At 37.0% G+C, this 14,557-nt stretch overlaps 2 protein-coding genes across 2 annotated transcripts; one reads left to right on the top strand and one right to left on the bottom strand.

Moving 5' to 3' along the window:
* The first annotated feature begins 339 nt into the window (after positions 1 to 339).
* LOC143146134 (uncharacterized) lies at positions 340 to 4,521 on the top strand. Its single transcript, XM_076310144.1, has 7 exons — positions 340 to 369; positions 742 to 908; positions 1,064 to 1,702; positions 1,806 to 3,076; positions 3,198 to 3,568; positions 3,661 to 3,900; positions 3,990 to 4,521. Exons 1-7 carry the CDS (start codon positions 340 to 342, stop codon positions 4,191 to 4,193), a joined length of 2,922 nt encoding a protein of 973 aa, XP_076166259.1. The 3' UTR covers positions 4,194 to 4,521.
* LOC143145424 (uncharacterized) lies at positions 4,416 to 6,392 on the bottom strand. Its single transcript, XM_076308794.1, has 2 exons — positions 5,646 to 6,392; positions 4,416 to 5,093 (listed from the first exon to the last, which is right to left on the bottom strand). The coding sequence occupies exons 1-2, from the start codon at positions 6,085 to 6,087 to the stop codon at positions 4,816 to 4,818; spliced, it is 720 nt and encodes a 239-aa protein (XP_076164909.1). The 5' UTR covers positions 6,088 to 6,392; the 3' UTR covers positions 4,416 to 4,815.
* Between the last annotated feature and the right edge of the window lie 8,165 nt (positions 6,393 to 14,557).

Genomic DNA, 14,557 nt, shown 5'->3' with positions numbered 1-14,557 from the left:
GGTTTTGATATATATAATAATGCTAATTTAAAAACTTAATAATCAAAAATATAAATTTGAATATTAAACAAAATATTTATTGCTTATATAGTATCAATATCGTACTATAGTTATGACACGACGCGCAACTTTCAAACGTTGACAACGGTAACAAGATCAAATGCGCAATGACAAACAATAAAGTCTGTTCTATATTTGACTTAATTTACTCACTATTTAATAAAAAACGGAAGGTTTGAAGTGTATCATGAATTTATCAGTATTCTATAAATGACTGTAATTAAAATCATAAATCTGTGGCGCAATACATTAATTACATTTTTATGTTTCGGTTATGTAATGCCAATAAGCAGCGATAGAGCGACGCGGGTAGGTTCGACTTTTTCATAAAATACCATATAAAATCGTATACAGTATTTGATAAAACAAATAAAATATGTAATGAATAAAATAATACATACATGTCTTTCACATGATAATTAATTCAAATTCAGAGTACTTTTATTAATATATTCTTTTAGATTATATATATTACATATATTTTATTATATTATTATAATAGATAAAATTTTATTAAAGTTTTATTAAAGTTTTATTAAAGTTATATAAATTTTATTAAATTATATAACTACCTGTTAGAACAAACATGGAATTTGAAATTTATTCCTATCAATTGCTTTTTAGTTCAAACAATTTTGATATAATAAATAATAATTTAAACAATATTATTTATTGTTATAGATAAAGACAGTTGCCTTTGATATAAAAGGTATAAAGGGAAAATCAACAGAAACTCGCATAAATATTCAGGGGGACAATCATTTTTTAACAATTGCACCTGCTTTGCCAATTTTACCTGGAGCACCTGTACCACCAAAACTATCTAAACGTTGTTATAATTCATTTAGGTATTAATAACTAATACAAGTTAATACATATTAAAAAGTAATGGTAACATTTATTTGGTATATTTATATATACCAAATAATTATAATTAATAATTTATAAATAAATCCTTATGGATTATTAAACTACAAAACAGTTTTATAAATTTTACATATAGCACAACAGATTCTCCGTTTAACATAGAACATGCCAAAGTTGAAAGTTCTAATACAGTTGCATTACAATGGACAAGTGAAGGAAAGACCATTGTTGCAACAAGAACAGCTGCAGAAAAAGAAAAAGATCCTGATAGAATGTGTCTCGACAGACGTGGTCTTACTACATTTCCAAATATAGTTGGAGAACCACGATTACGTTTATTATCTCTCCAACATAATCTTCTTACAAAAATCGAGAATTGCAACTTTTCTCAGTTAATAAAATTAGTATTTCTTGATTTGTACGATAATCAAATTGAAAAAATTTGTAATTTTGAGTTGTTAGAAAATCTGAGAGTATTGTTGATTGGAAAAAATAGAATAAAAAAGATTGAAGGCTTGAAACACCTTTCTAAATTAGAGGTGTTAGATCTCCATGGAAATCAGATTCTACAAATATCTGAATTAGATAATCTTGCTACTTTAAAAGTGCTTAACTTAGCTGGTAATAATATTAAAGTAATAGGGTATCATGATTTTCAAGGTTTAACATCATTGAAAGAATTGAACCTTAGACGTAATAAAATTAAGAAATTATTAGGTTTTGGTGAAACACCACAATTACAAAAATTATATTTAAATAATAATGACATTCAAAAGTAAGTATTTTATTAATTTATTACAATCACATACAAAACATATGTCAATGGTATCTGTAGTATGTATTTTATAACAAGTCTTTGTTTGTTAATGTTATTTCAGAATCGAAGATATAGGAAGTCTTACAAAAGCATTACATTTAAGAGAAATAACAATTGATGGAAATCCAATAACATTAAATGGAGACTATTTGTCTTTCCTTGTGTCATATTTACCTAATTTACAATTTTTATCTACTATACAAATTACTGAACAAATTCGAAGAACTGCTATAGCCTGGAGGACAACTAAGGAGCAAAGTAATTCCACTTTTTTAAACCTGAGCACACAAGTTTGTATGAATGCTCGACGAGAAGAAATTATATCAAATGCTAAAATAAATTGGGAACTTCTCAGATGTCATTCTAACTCCTCCGCAGATAACAATGGATGCAATGTTCGAAAAAGTAACATTAGTTTACAGCAAGTTCAAAGAACAAACAAGTTTCATGCACTGAAACCCAAAAACATAGAAAAAGTCAAAACAAAAGGTTTTGGAAGTTTGACTTCCATAAATGAAAATATAGAAGCAACGAAAATAAATATAAAGAAAAGAAGTAATTCTAGTGATAATTTATTTAGACTAAAAGATACAACTAAAACATGTCCATTAGAGTTTAAACTTCCACCTATTTTAGGTTCTATTGTAGATAATTTAATTAATAATAAATTTGATGAAACAGTAGATAAAAGCAGTAAAGGCTTGACAAAACCAAAAACCAGTAGCGATGCTGACAGTGCATTGAGCAGTGATTCAGAATGTATCGAAAGTAATGAGAATCTGAAAAGTTGTTTAAAATCTCATCTGTTAGACTCCAGCAATCATATTTCTTCTCGTAATATTAATAAATTTATGACTAATAAAATATTCAGTTGTTCGAACGTTTCTTCACCTATATCAGAAAGTGTTACTAACGAAACAGATGATAGAAAAAGTTTTAATGTTTTCAAATCTTCTGAAGTATTAATAAATGGTGACAAAGATTTAACAAAAATGTCTCAAAATATAAAGTTTCATGATCAGCAAAGTTTAAGCGATTGCCAATCAAAGTCAAGTGTTGGTTCCTCTGGATATTGTTCTTTAAGTTCTAAAACTAACAGCATGGATAGTTGTAAATCAGTGTTGAGCGATTCCAGTACATCATCTGTTACTAAAAACGTATTGTTAAAGTACAAAAATTCAGAAAAAGATAAGAATAGAGTAAAAAGTGCTCAAGTGAAGAAAATCGTGAGTTACAAAAGTAATAGAGCGGCAACTGCTAGAGCTAAATATAGAGCTTTGACACCACAAAGTACACCTCCATTGCAAAATCCTCCAAAGGAAAGAGAACAGGGTATGTAGCAACAATATTCAAAAGATATATTACAAACTACAATTTACTGCAAACTTCTGTTACAAATAAATGACTCTAATATCCAGATCCATTTGTGAACTTATAAATAAACAATTTTTAGGAGGAGATTATTTAATAGAAATAGTTGGTCGATGCTTAAACGTTTATGGTCAAGGTGCATTACGTTTTATCGATCGACCATGGGACTCTTCGAAAGCTGAAGATGTTAATGTAGTTAAATTTAATTATGTACAGTTTAATGATGTGACCAAAGTTTTATGTAAAATAAAAAATAGATTTCCAAACATAGAACACTTTATGTTTAAAGAAACTAACATCAGTTACCTTGGACAGCTTAATGCTTTAGCAGAAGTACAGGGATTAACAAGCATTCATATAGAAACAGGAAACCCAATTATATCAAAGGATTGGAAAGTCTATGCTATATTTCGTTTAGCTCATTGGGGACTTAAAGTTATTAATGGAAAAGAAGTAAATATTTCTTATTTTGTAAAAAGAAGAACATCAAATTATAAATATCAGTAGATGAATTTTACTTATTAAAAGATACACTTTATATATAGATTACAAACGAAGAAATCGACTTGGCAAACAAAGAATATGCTGGTCTTGTCGATATTGTAATGTGTTCACTGCCAGAGTCTTTGCTACAACCTTTAGTACAAAGACTCCATTTAGAAAAAATGCAAAGACAAAATGGAGAACAAATTACTGCCAAACAATTCTTACTTAGCAGTGATCCAGCCCTCAGGAGTGTTGTTGCCAAAGAAGCATTACAATGGAGAAAAGGAAGTATAACACAGGTGATATAATGAAAATACAGTGTTTATAGACAGTGCATAGTTAATCTAACTTTAATCTTTTCTTTCACTGAATTTCATTTTAATTATAGGAAGATCTTATTTGGCGACATAAAGGAAAAGTACATCTGTTAAATCTGATCAATATCACTGTAGATGCAATTCAAAAATTACAATTACTTGAAAATAAATGGCCAAATATTTTACGCGAAATAATTCATACCACTTTATCTGATTTTTCTGAGATGGATTTATACATGAAACGTTGTAGCGAATCACTTGAAAACGATAAGTGATAAACACTATCGTGTCCTTTTGTACACTAAACAATATCAGTGGTTTATATATTAATTATTATATTGTTATATAAGATCTTCAGTTGAGGTAGTGTGAATTCATATGAATTCATAAAGTATGTTCCTTAGTATGTGTTCATATTTATTTTGTTAATTTAATACACAGATTGTAGGACAAGACGTAACAATATATTAATTTAAATATCTTTGACACGTTTAAAATAATCGTGGTGACGAATTAAAGCGATATAATACTTAAGTTTTTATACAATTATTCACGATTATGTAATACATAAGTTTATCGCGATGTTAATGTAAAATAATTAATGTATTTTAAATATATGCAACAAATTAGCAGCCTTCTAATTTAAGAGTGATATGCAATTACCAACATACAAACATATACTTAAAAAAAGACATTCCAGAAGTATATTGACTACATTTTATAAGAAGGTAATTCGTCTAATACAATTTGTATAAATTTAAAAAAAATTAATCCTCGTATATTTTCTATTCGATGTTTTTATTCCATAAGTTATTAAGTATGGACAAACCATAAAGGTGAGTCCTATTTACAACAATGAAATGCAATCTCGTGCTAAGTAAAATCAGTCGTTCCGCATCATTTTGTTCCAATGATAGATTCCACGCTAAATGAAATCGTGGACTTCTTTTCCAAGCAAGATCCATTCTTGGCTGCAGAGATATTGTCGAGATCCGTCACAGCGGAACTAAAATTGTTAAAATTTTTCTTCATCTTGCGGGGTTCCGTTACATGTTCGAACCACGGAATTGCGGAATACGTAGTCGGAAATGGCTGCAATTTTTTCGAACCCTCGGATTCTTGTCGATATTCTTGATTATGCGACAATCCGTTCAATAAAGGGGCGTCTGCGGTAACTGGAACGAAAAACATTCTTTCAATTCATAAAAAATTATTAAAGTTACCGTCTACTCCTAAAATACTATTCATTCGTGCGACTAATTTTCTTGGATATTTCGCAGGGAATGCAACGCGAACACTACAACGAAGAAGCACGGAGAAGATGATTAAGAATCATCCTTTGTTGGTAAAGGAGTGTTAAATATAATCTCCTCTATCGTAACAAACCAAAATTCTGTGTATATCAACGACAGCTGACGCCACACGGGCGTTACTTTTTTACGATTTCCTGCAAACATCTACAAAAGAGTGCTTTGTCTACCAAATTCCACGTTCTTGACTAATCCAGAGAACACAAATTCAAAGAACGGGGAGGACACTTCGATCTTGGAGAAAAAGAGTTACGCAAAATTTTAATAAAAAAACGAAAAACTTCGAACGAACCCCCGAGAATAAAAATTACAAGCGTTCATTAAGTAGCATTCAACGAACTTATCCATCTACTCGTACTTATAATTTTATATTCTTTTTTTTTTTTATTATTCTTTAACTTGTTACTAATCGCTAACATGTTGTAGGTAAACCATGGATCGTCTTCAATCCGTAGAACCCCTGGGTGACGCTGATGCTGGTCTGCGTGAAGTGTAGCTGATGACGTTGGAAATTCTTCGTTCTTCGACAGAGAGGGCCCTGCTCGGTTTTGAGTAGATACGGTGGACCGGTAGTGTCCATCGGTGGTCCGTGACAAACCGTCGAGACACTTTCGCCGAAGTAGTTCCCCTGGGCCTGTTGTTGCCTCCTCAACGCGACCTGGGCCGCCATCACCCGTTGTCTCTCGACCACCAGCAAACAACACGGGCAACGACAATCCTTCCACGCACACGACCTCTTGTGACCCTTCAGACCGGAAATCACACCGTGGTTCCTGCATCTCGCGCACTTCGGACTTCTCAGACGTTGCTCGATACTTGAGTTACCGTGACTCGAATTACTACCGTTCTCGGTCTTCATCGTGGCTAGATCAATTTCACGAATTCTTACGCGAATCGCCTCGAAATCGTCTCCGTGGTCCTTCAACGCGTTGCAATTTAATTACGACGGAATCGTAGGGATCATCGTGGAGGGAACGATCACGCGCAGAACCTCGTGGTACGGCATACCGTGCTTGATCACATCACCGAACTCGGGTTATTCCCCGTCCGGAGACACTCCGGTACCGTTTCGACGAACACACGCCGCAGATGAAACCGACGATTCGAAAACGAACCGCGTTCCGGTACCTCACACCCTACCGAATTGTTCTTTGGCAGCTGTCCGCGAGCCTCTAACCGATGAAGCGGTCAGTACGCACTGTTGAATGAGTTATATACTTAGAGGTAATCTTTTTCCAACGGCGAGGGAGGTGTCTCCACATCTCCTCCTACCGATACGAAATTTATTTTTAGAGAAGGAACACGCCACGATTGGCCCGTAACGCGATGAAACCCCGCCACCCTGGTGAACCGTGAGCCAATCGAGGAGCAACAACGGCGTCCCGGTGTTTTCTTGTTGCTCGTCGCCCGGTTGTATCACCTCGAGAAAAAGGGCGAAGATCATCGTTAAACCGGCGACTTCTTTGACCACCGGCCACCCCCGTGACGGGATCGTATCGATCTTACGCGCCCAAGATCCTACGGCCGACATGCGTACGCACAGTGAACCGCTTTACGCGAAACAGCGAGATTTATCGCGCTCGATTCCGCGCGAACGACCGTCTTACGTGTAAAATATCCGTGGAAGGCGCATCGATTACGTCGTTGCATCTTACACGTGTACACGGACAGGGTTATTAATGTGAGAGATGTAAACAAAGATTCGAATTGAACGTATTTCGGTCTCCGATCGAGTCTTCGTGATCGGAGAACCACGATTATCATTGTAATCTCAAGGATGTAAGCGAAGATTCTGAACGGGAACAACTCTGTCGTGGATCGGGTTGGATCCCGGGAAGGTGTTCTCTGTTAGGGAGAAACGGTAAATCGTGCGATGTTTCCTCAACGGTTCGAGTATATAGATTTTTATATCCAAACCTAGGGTAGAACATAAAGTTTACGGGGGCAGGGCACTTAAGAGTCCGGCCACCCGAAAGAACGCTCATACGTTAAGAAAACATACTCGAAACTAATATTAACTGCGCGTTGGCAACATCCGAGAGGATCGTATTAACGAGCTCTTAGAGCAAGATCACAGAAAGAATGCCATGTGGCCGCAGCTGGCGGTGTGTACCGTTGTTAGTCCAACGAGATTCTCTCTCTCTGTCTTCTATTTTTGCAGTACGCGATAGAACTAAATGGGAGCGGGGAAAGGGATTGCACTGTCTTCCGCCTTTCCGATACTTCGACCGGCATATCATATTTTTAGTTGTAACCGTAACCGATCCGTACTTCTCGTCACGCTCGATGACGTTCTCGGGGCGAACTACGTTGTTCGTTAACCGCGCGCGAAGTAATCGATCATTTTTGTTTACTTTCCGGTTGGCGGCCATACACGTCCCCGTGTTTAAAATGTTCTTGCAACTTGGAGTTATTTCGGTGCAATTATCATGCCCGAAGAATTTAAACGTAGAGATGTTCTCGGATTCGATCGAACCGTCCGTTCTCCTCGATCATTGCTGACTCATAGATCAATAAAAAACTGGGCAAAATTTCTCGAAGCAAAAGTTATGCATTACATTGTTTTCTCTTCGATGTTCCGTACATTTTTACAAAACGTAACATTCGAGTGCAAAATCCGCAATTGTTCACCGGCCCGTATTATCGAGTTAAATTCTACGACGAATCTCTTCATCGGAATGGTCTATTTTTTTTTTCAAAAATAAAGCGAATTTTATTTTCAAGTTTTTTTTTTTATCTTTGTTCAGCTTTCCGTTAATAGCCCACGAAATTGGGAGTCCTTTGTCCCAGGGCACCGCGTTTTTACAAAAAACCTCGAGGAAAGGGAGACAGAGAGAGAAAGAAGGGGGAAGACCAATCTTAGCTATGGATATTCTGAGGTGCAACATAGCTCCGGTCACGCATCTCCAGCGGAACCGTCCCTGCCAACGACGGAAAGATGTTGAATGACCTGTCAACATATTTGCCGCACTGACAACACCCCTCGAGCAAAAGCTGTTCGTTGTCGATGGGAAACGGGGGAGCGAAACGTCTGAGATGACACCCCTTCGTTCCACGCTCATTAGGACGAATTCCTCGGTGCGTTTCACGCGTGCCTACTGGCGGATGTAAATTTAAACTTCCCCGATCGGTTCTTCTTTCGTCGTCCACGAGAAAAAGTCCAAAAGGCTCTCGTCGTCCCTCGAAAGAGCGAAACTTTACTCGAACATGTCGCACGTTAGGCTGCAATAATTATGCACAACAAGTTTCGATCATCGGTGGAAATATTATTATTATTATTGTTGTTGTTATTGTTATTATTATTATTTATTGTCTATGCGGATATACATCAAGCTTTTGTACAGTGACATACGAATAGTGAAGAAATTTGTGGATAATTTCTTAATTATTATTATTAAGCAGTAGTAGTAGTAGTAGTAGTCTTTATTTGATGAATTAATGACTCATTTTGTACACAGGTTCGTTACAAAATTGCTGCCAAGACGTAGGGGACATAATCAAGATCAACGATTGAACTTGGACCGTAGGATTGGTTAATTCTTCGTGAAAAAATACTACAGTCTCTCTGTATCGGTGTACACATCATTTTCTTTTACAATATGTACATCGTGGTCTTCTTACATGGTTCACCAGTTTATCGTATCGTTTAATTGCAGATAATCCGGTTCGTACAGGGTGAAATGCACGAAATGATACCCATTGGGTTACTTCGGATGAAATCGTTTCACGCATCGATGCTCGGGGGAACCAGGAAAGATCTGCGACACTTTCTGACGATTAAAAGACGTTGCATCGCGAAGAAACGATCCGTTTCCAAGCCATCAAAAGTCAAGTAACAGAAGTAGGCGACGTTCACGAGGACCCGACAGCTCTGACATTTGCAAATCGTGGCACTTTGCATTTGTTCCGCAAGCGGTGTGAAAAACTCTTCGCGTTATCCCCGCGATCCGTGGCGTACGAAAATTAATAAATCCGTTTTGACAGTCTCGAGAAGTCTCTCTCGTTGAAATTCACCGCGGCCTTGCGCGTCTTTCAAGCGAGGACCGGCGAAGAGAAACGGGAGCGTGGGCCTCGAAGTTGCAAACATGTTATGTAACGCGAAATCCGAACGATAAATCAAACGGGAGAAATATTACACGACGAAGACGATGACGACGTATGTCGAAACTAACCCCGAGAAATTTGAGACAACATCATCACCGCTAGTTACCGTGAAACGTAATTCAGTCATTTATGAATAAACGTAACAACGGATATTCATCGGTTATAGGTATTTCATACATCGAGGGGTGAGAGTGCAGAGAGAAACAATGTTAAGGGACATTCTGTTCTCGACTATTTGCCATTTTTAACGTGACATTTTGCTTTTCGATAAAATCATCTTACGAAAAAGGATTGTATCTCTTCTCTAATAACTAGTAAGCGTAGATAGGTTCGTGAAAATATTTTTTTCATATATTTTTCTTTCACCGGAAGTGTACTTTCAATCGTTACGAATACTCTCCGAAAGAATATCGATCGAATCGTGACAATCGTTTCTTCGGTCTTGCAAATGTTCAGAGCCGTGGGCCACTATGGTTTTGAAAATCTTTCTGCAATTGTTCAACGACGAACAAATATCAAAGAATGTTTTTTCCATTTTTCTTAATCGACTTAATATTTTCACGTTCTTTGTGCAGCTGCGGGACCGATGAACAATTAGCGATTAAACGCATCACGATGCCCCATTGTACGAAAAACTTCGCATTGTACTTGGGGAAGTTCATCGCAAGCTTCACCGGTATGCTTTTTTTCTACGTGGTCTTCTTGAAAGAAGAGTAAGTAAATCGTCCGACCTCGAGCAACACGAAGGGAACATACTAACAATAGAAATATTTGTGCACGTTATAGGGAATATAATTGCCTCTGCAGAGCAAGAATAAGAAACTTCTTACGCCAGAAAAGAGAAAAGTGGGTCACGTTGGTCATACGTGCGAGGTCTCTAAGGCAACCGTTTTTGAATTATTTCCTCGCGGAGGAGTATTATTGTAGTCTTCTCGTTGTCCATACGTTCAAAGACGGCCGTGACGGAACCCTAAAGGACATCACGCATCGTATGACCAACAGTGTCATGCGCATGGCATAATCAAAAGTTCTAATACTTAGTACTAATTCCTGCTCCACAGACGACCAGGCAGGTGTGATTGCAAAGAGGGGTAAGCTCCGATATAATATTTTATCATGTACTTAATATTAAATTAATATACGAATTTTCTTGATCGTTTTTTACATAGAATGCGGAACAAGTTTTATATTTGCGGCTGCAGAAAACGCATGGACATGTGAGTACGGATATTTCTTTATTTATTACAAATAATACAACTCGCTGAAGCTTGACGATGCTTGTAAGTAACACTGGGTATTTAAAAGTGACGGTATCCGTTACATTTTTAGGGTATAGGAGGTTCACGAAATGGTTTCAGGAGACCGATCCAGTGAGGATCTCGGAGACTGCATTTACCCTGGGGAGAGCTCTTCCTAAACATGACAATGGTAATTTCGACTTCACCAGCAAATCGCTGTAAGTCTTACGATCGGGGATCATTTTAATTGCACAATAGATCAATGATTCTGTGGTTGCTTCTATTGCAGATATATCGTCCATAAATTGTATGTGCTGTGTAACATTGCACAACCGAAAGGATAAGGTATAAAAAAATATCATTGCTAATCGTACATTAATACCGTTAATATTGGGGATAAAAAGATTGTAACGATAACGTAATCAGCTTACAGAATCAACGACAAGTGTAAGAAGGAAACGATCCCGTAGATCTTGTCTCTTCCGCCATTGCAGTGGAATTGTATGCGCTGAAAAACTATTGAAACGAAGAAAACACAAACAACCTTGCACACATCTGCGCGTTACCCAAGACATTATTTCCAATTGTTGGAAAATATACAATAAAAATAATAACGGTGAACTGAAGAACGATACGAATGACGTTGACACAATCGATATTATTAACAATAATAACAAAATACGCGAAGCAATTTTAACTAAATCAAAAGAGACTGTACAAGTACACAAGAGTAAGGAAAAAATCATAAACGAATGTTCTTGCAACGTGTTAGACGTGGACGTTAAACCTATTGAAGTAGAGGTAGGCTCAGAAGACATGCAAAACTATATGGGATACCCAAAAGAAGAAATATCTTCAAAGTTATGTGTTAATGAAGCAGATTCTAAACAAAAAATATCAATTGATTATTCATGCATATCTGTCGATTGCAACGGGTCTGACTTGTCTCTTCGATCATCTGAAAACATCCATGAAGAAAATCAATGTTTCAATAAGAAGTTAGATGAAACTCCTCCGCAGAGTATTCCAGAATCACAAATTGTTAAAATCAGCTGTGATAATGAAACATATTCTCCCAAACACGTTAGTCAAAGTGCATTTGGAACGCAAAGGAAAAGTAGTTTAGGTAAAATCACTGAGGTACTTTCTGATGAAGAATTGATCGAGAATATTGATTCAAACGTGTATAAGCCTTATTCGAGAAGAATGAAGAAACAATCGCAAAGTGACACCAGTTTCAGTGAAACGATTATTACAGATAATTGCATGGATTCGATTCTGTACCGTGAATTACGAAAAAGATGTATTCCTACAAATAGAAAGAAACACTCGTTAAATTCCATAAAGGATACAGAAAGTATCGAGTTGAAATCGAGCTTCAAATCTAGTAACACAAAATCCTATCAAGAGTCTGACATTGACACTGAAAACATAGGAAATTTTTCAGACGATGCACGAATACTTTCTGAGAAACATAAACAAAATTACAATTCAAAAAAACGTTCCATGAATAAACATCAATTGATCTCGAGGTGTCAAAAAAAATGTCTTCAACGCGAAATTGAAATTGGTTCGACGTTTCCTACCGCTTGGCAAAAAGTTGGAATAAATTACAAAAGAACGTCTAAGTTCCGTTGTGAAAATTGTTCTTGCGACGCAAAGTTAGTTACATCATCTTTAATACGTACATTTTTTTTTTTTTATTATTCTATCGTTATTACAAAAAAAGTTGCTGTACTTAATTCCTCTTATTCTATCTGTTTAGGGCACGTAATCGCAATGGCTCGCAATGGAACACCGCCAAAAAAGAACCTGCGTTGAAATTCAATCCTTACTCCTTACAGTCGCAATACAAAATACTTTCTGCGAGCTCGCACACGTTGAAATTTAATCCTTACTCTTCAAAATCGCAGAAGAACAATTACCGGCGAGAGAATTCAAAGTTAAAGAAGAACATCGACTCGTTGTTTGATCGTGAATACATTTTGGCTCAAGAAACCCGCTGCGTGAAGTGCAGACCGCTGCTTCCGCAATGCAAAGAGAAACCAACTTTGGTCCTCTTCAAGAACAAACGATCCGGCGAGCCAAGAAGCCTTGATGAATCGAAATACGAAAATTCGACCCGTTCGGCATATAATACTTCTACGACTTCTACACAGTTCACCGAGAACTCTAGCAATCGAGTCGCTTGTCAGTGCCCGCTTTATAAATCTCAGTACGCGATAAATTTTAAAGATCGATTCAAACACGATAAACAAAACTCAAGATTCGGTCGTTCATCCCTATTCTCATCCCCGTCGAGTCTGTCCTCCTCCAAGCGACACCATTCTTGGACGGCGATGTCGCAGGACTCTTTCTGTCATAAACAGAAACCAATCTCGTCTTCCTCCTGCACGAACATTCAAAGATGGAAGAGAAGAAGCCCAAAGAACGCGAAAGAAACAAGCACGTATCCTTCCTCAACCTCGTCTTCGACATCCCTGTCGACCTACAAGAAAGGCTGCGAGTTTGAAAGAATCAATGACATCGATCAAACTATGTATACCGTATTAAAGGGAAGTAACGACATGCTTGGTGAAGAAATAAGTAACATTAGGGAATTAAAAAAGAACCGAAAATTATGGAAAAGACCAAGATTTCGTGAACACGAGAAGAAGAGAGCGATATACATGAATGAAAGACACGTTAGGTGGAACATCAAGCACACGTATTAGTAACAGGATCGAAGGAAGAAAACAAGTAACTTTATAAATGACATAGAAAGAAGCGCATTGTATTTAATTATTGATATTTTAATGCAAAAGATTGTATATTGTGGAAGACTCAAAAAGGTACAGGTTTACGTGGTTCGGCATCGCTTAATAAAAGGAACGAATCCGAACAAATTTGAACGTTTGTGGAGAGCGATGCAACGTTCGCGACTCGAATGATTCTTTCATAGAACCGTCGGTAAACACGGAATCCAGACGTGGACTCTTGGACCGCAAATTTACTGCGTTAACGATGAACGAGTAAGCAACAACAGTAACGAGTACAACAGATAATTGGCAGGTACCGAGTTAGCACTGAAACTCCGTGAATAAATTGGACATGCGCTGGCGCGGGAGTGACGCGTCCCGTTGGACGCGCTTGGAAAATCTGAAACTCGATTAATACGCGTCGTGTCCGTAGGTGAAGAGTCTATAAGTAGAATCTTCAGCGGACACGAACGTCAGTCATATTCATATATTATATTCCGACCTGGTAGACGGAACCTTCCTTTACGCTAACGAGATATCCGCAACGGTTAACACTATGCATACATCATGCAATGCCACGGTATACATCTTCGACGAAAATTTCAGCTACAATTTAACCGACGAGAAAAAGAAACCACCAATTTCCCTTCTTCGAGTCATTTTACATGCTCAAGAACACTTCAAACGAAAACTTTCGCCTTGATAGTGTTTTATATTTGATAACGGTGTATCTTCTTAACATCGTGTTGTACTATTTTATTTTTTGCAGAATTTGATAGAAAACTAATAAAGTGTTTACTAATTCCATTCCATGACGACTTTAACATCGTAATCCAGGGACCAGGAACTAAAATTCACGTTAGTTAGGTTAAGGAATGAGATTTACAGAGATCTCGTTTCAAGTTAATAACGCAAGAAAAACGTTGGTCGGCGCATCAGTCTCTGTATTTGTGAAGTCTTTTTTCCCAAAAGTTCTCTCGTCTTAATCTACTCGAGAATCTCTCTGAATGGCAGGCTTTGTAAAGGAAACGTCGCAGCTGCGTCCCTCACGCCTCGTATTTTGCACGCATTCCAATGAAATAAAACAAGGCTAGCAAGGGTGCCGACTTCAACCGAGAAGAAATATTTCGAAACGGGATGTTAAATGAGCGAACTGTCCAACTGTCACTCTGCCTAGTACCCAGTTTCTTAGCACTTAACGAAAATATGAGCCAAAATGAATCTATATATTTTCGGTATCTATGTTACA

Source organism: Ptiloglossa arizonensis, chromosome 4 (genome assembly GCF_051014685.1).
Source record: "Ptiloglossa arizonensis isolate GNS036 chromosome 4, iyPtiAriz1_principal, whole genome shotgun sequence".
NCBI lineage: Eukaryota > Metazoa > Arthropoda > Insecta > Hymenoptera > Colletidae > Ptiloglossa > Ptiloglossa arizonensis.
Note: the sequence above shows the minus strand (reverse complement) of the source record. Positions and strands in the feature narration are given on the sequence as shown.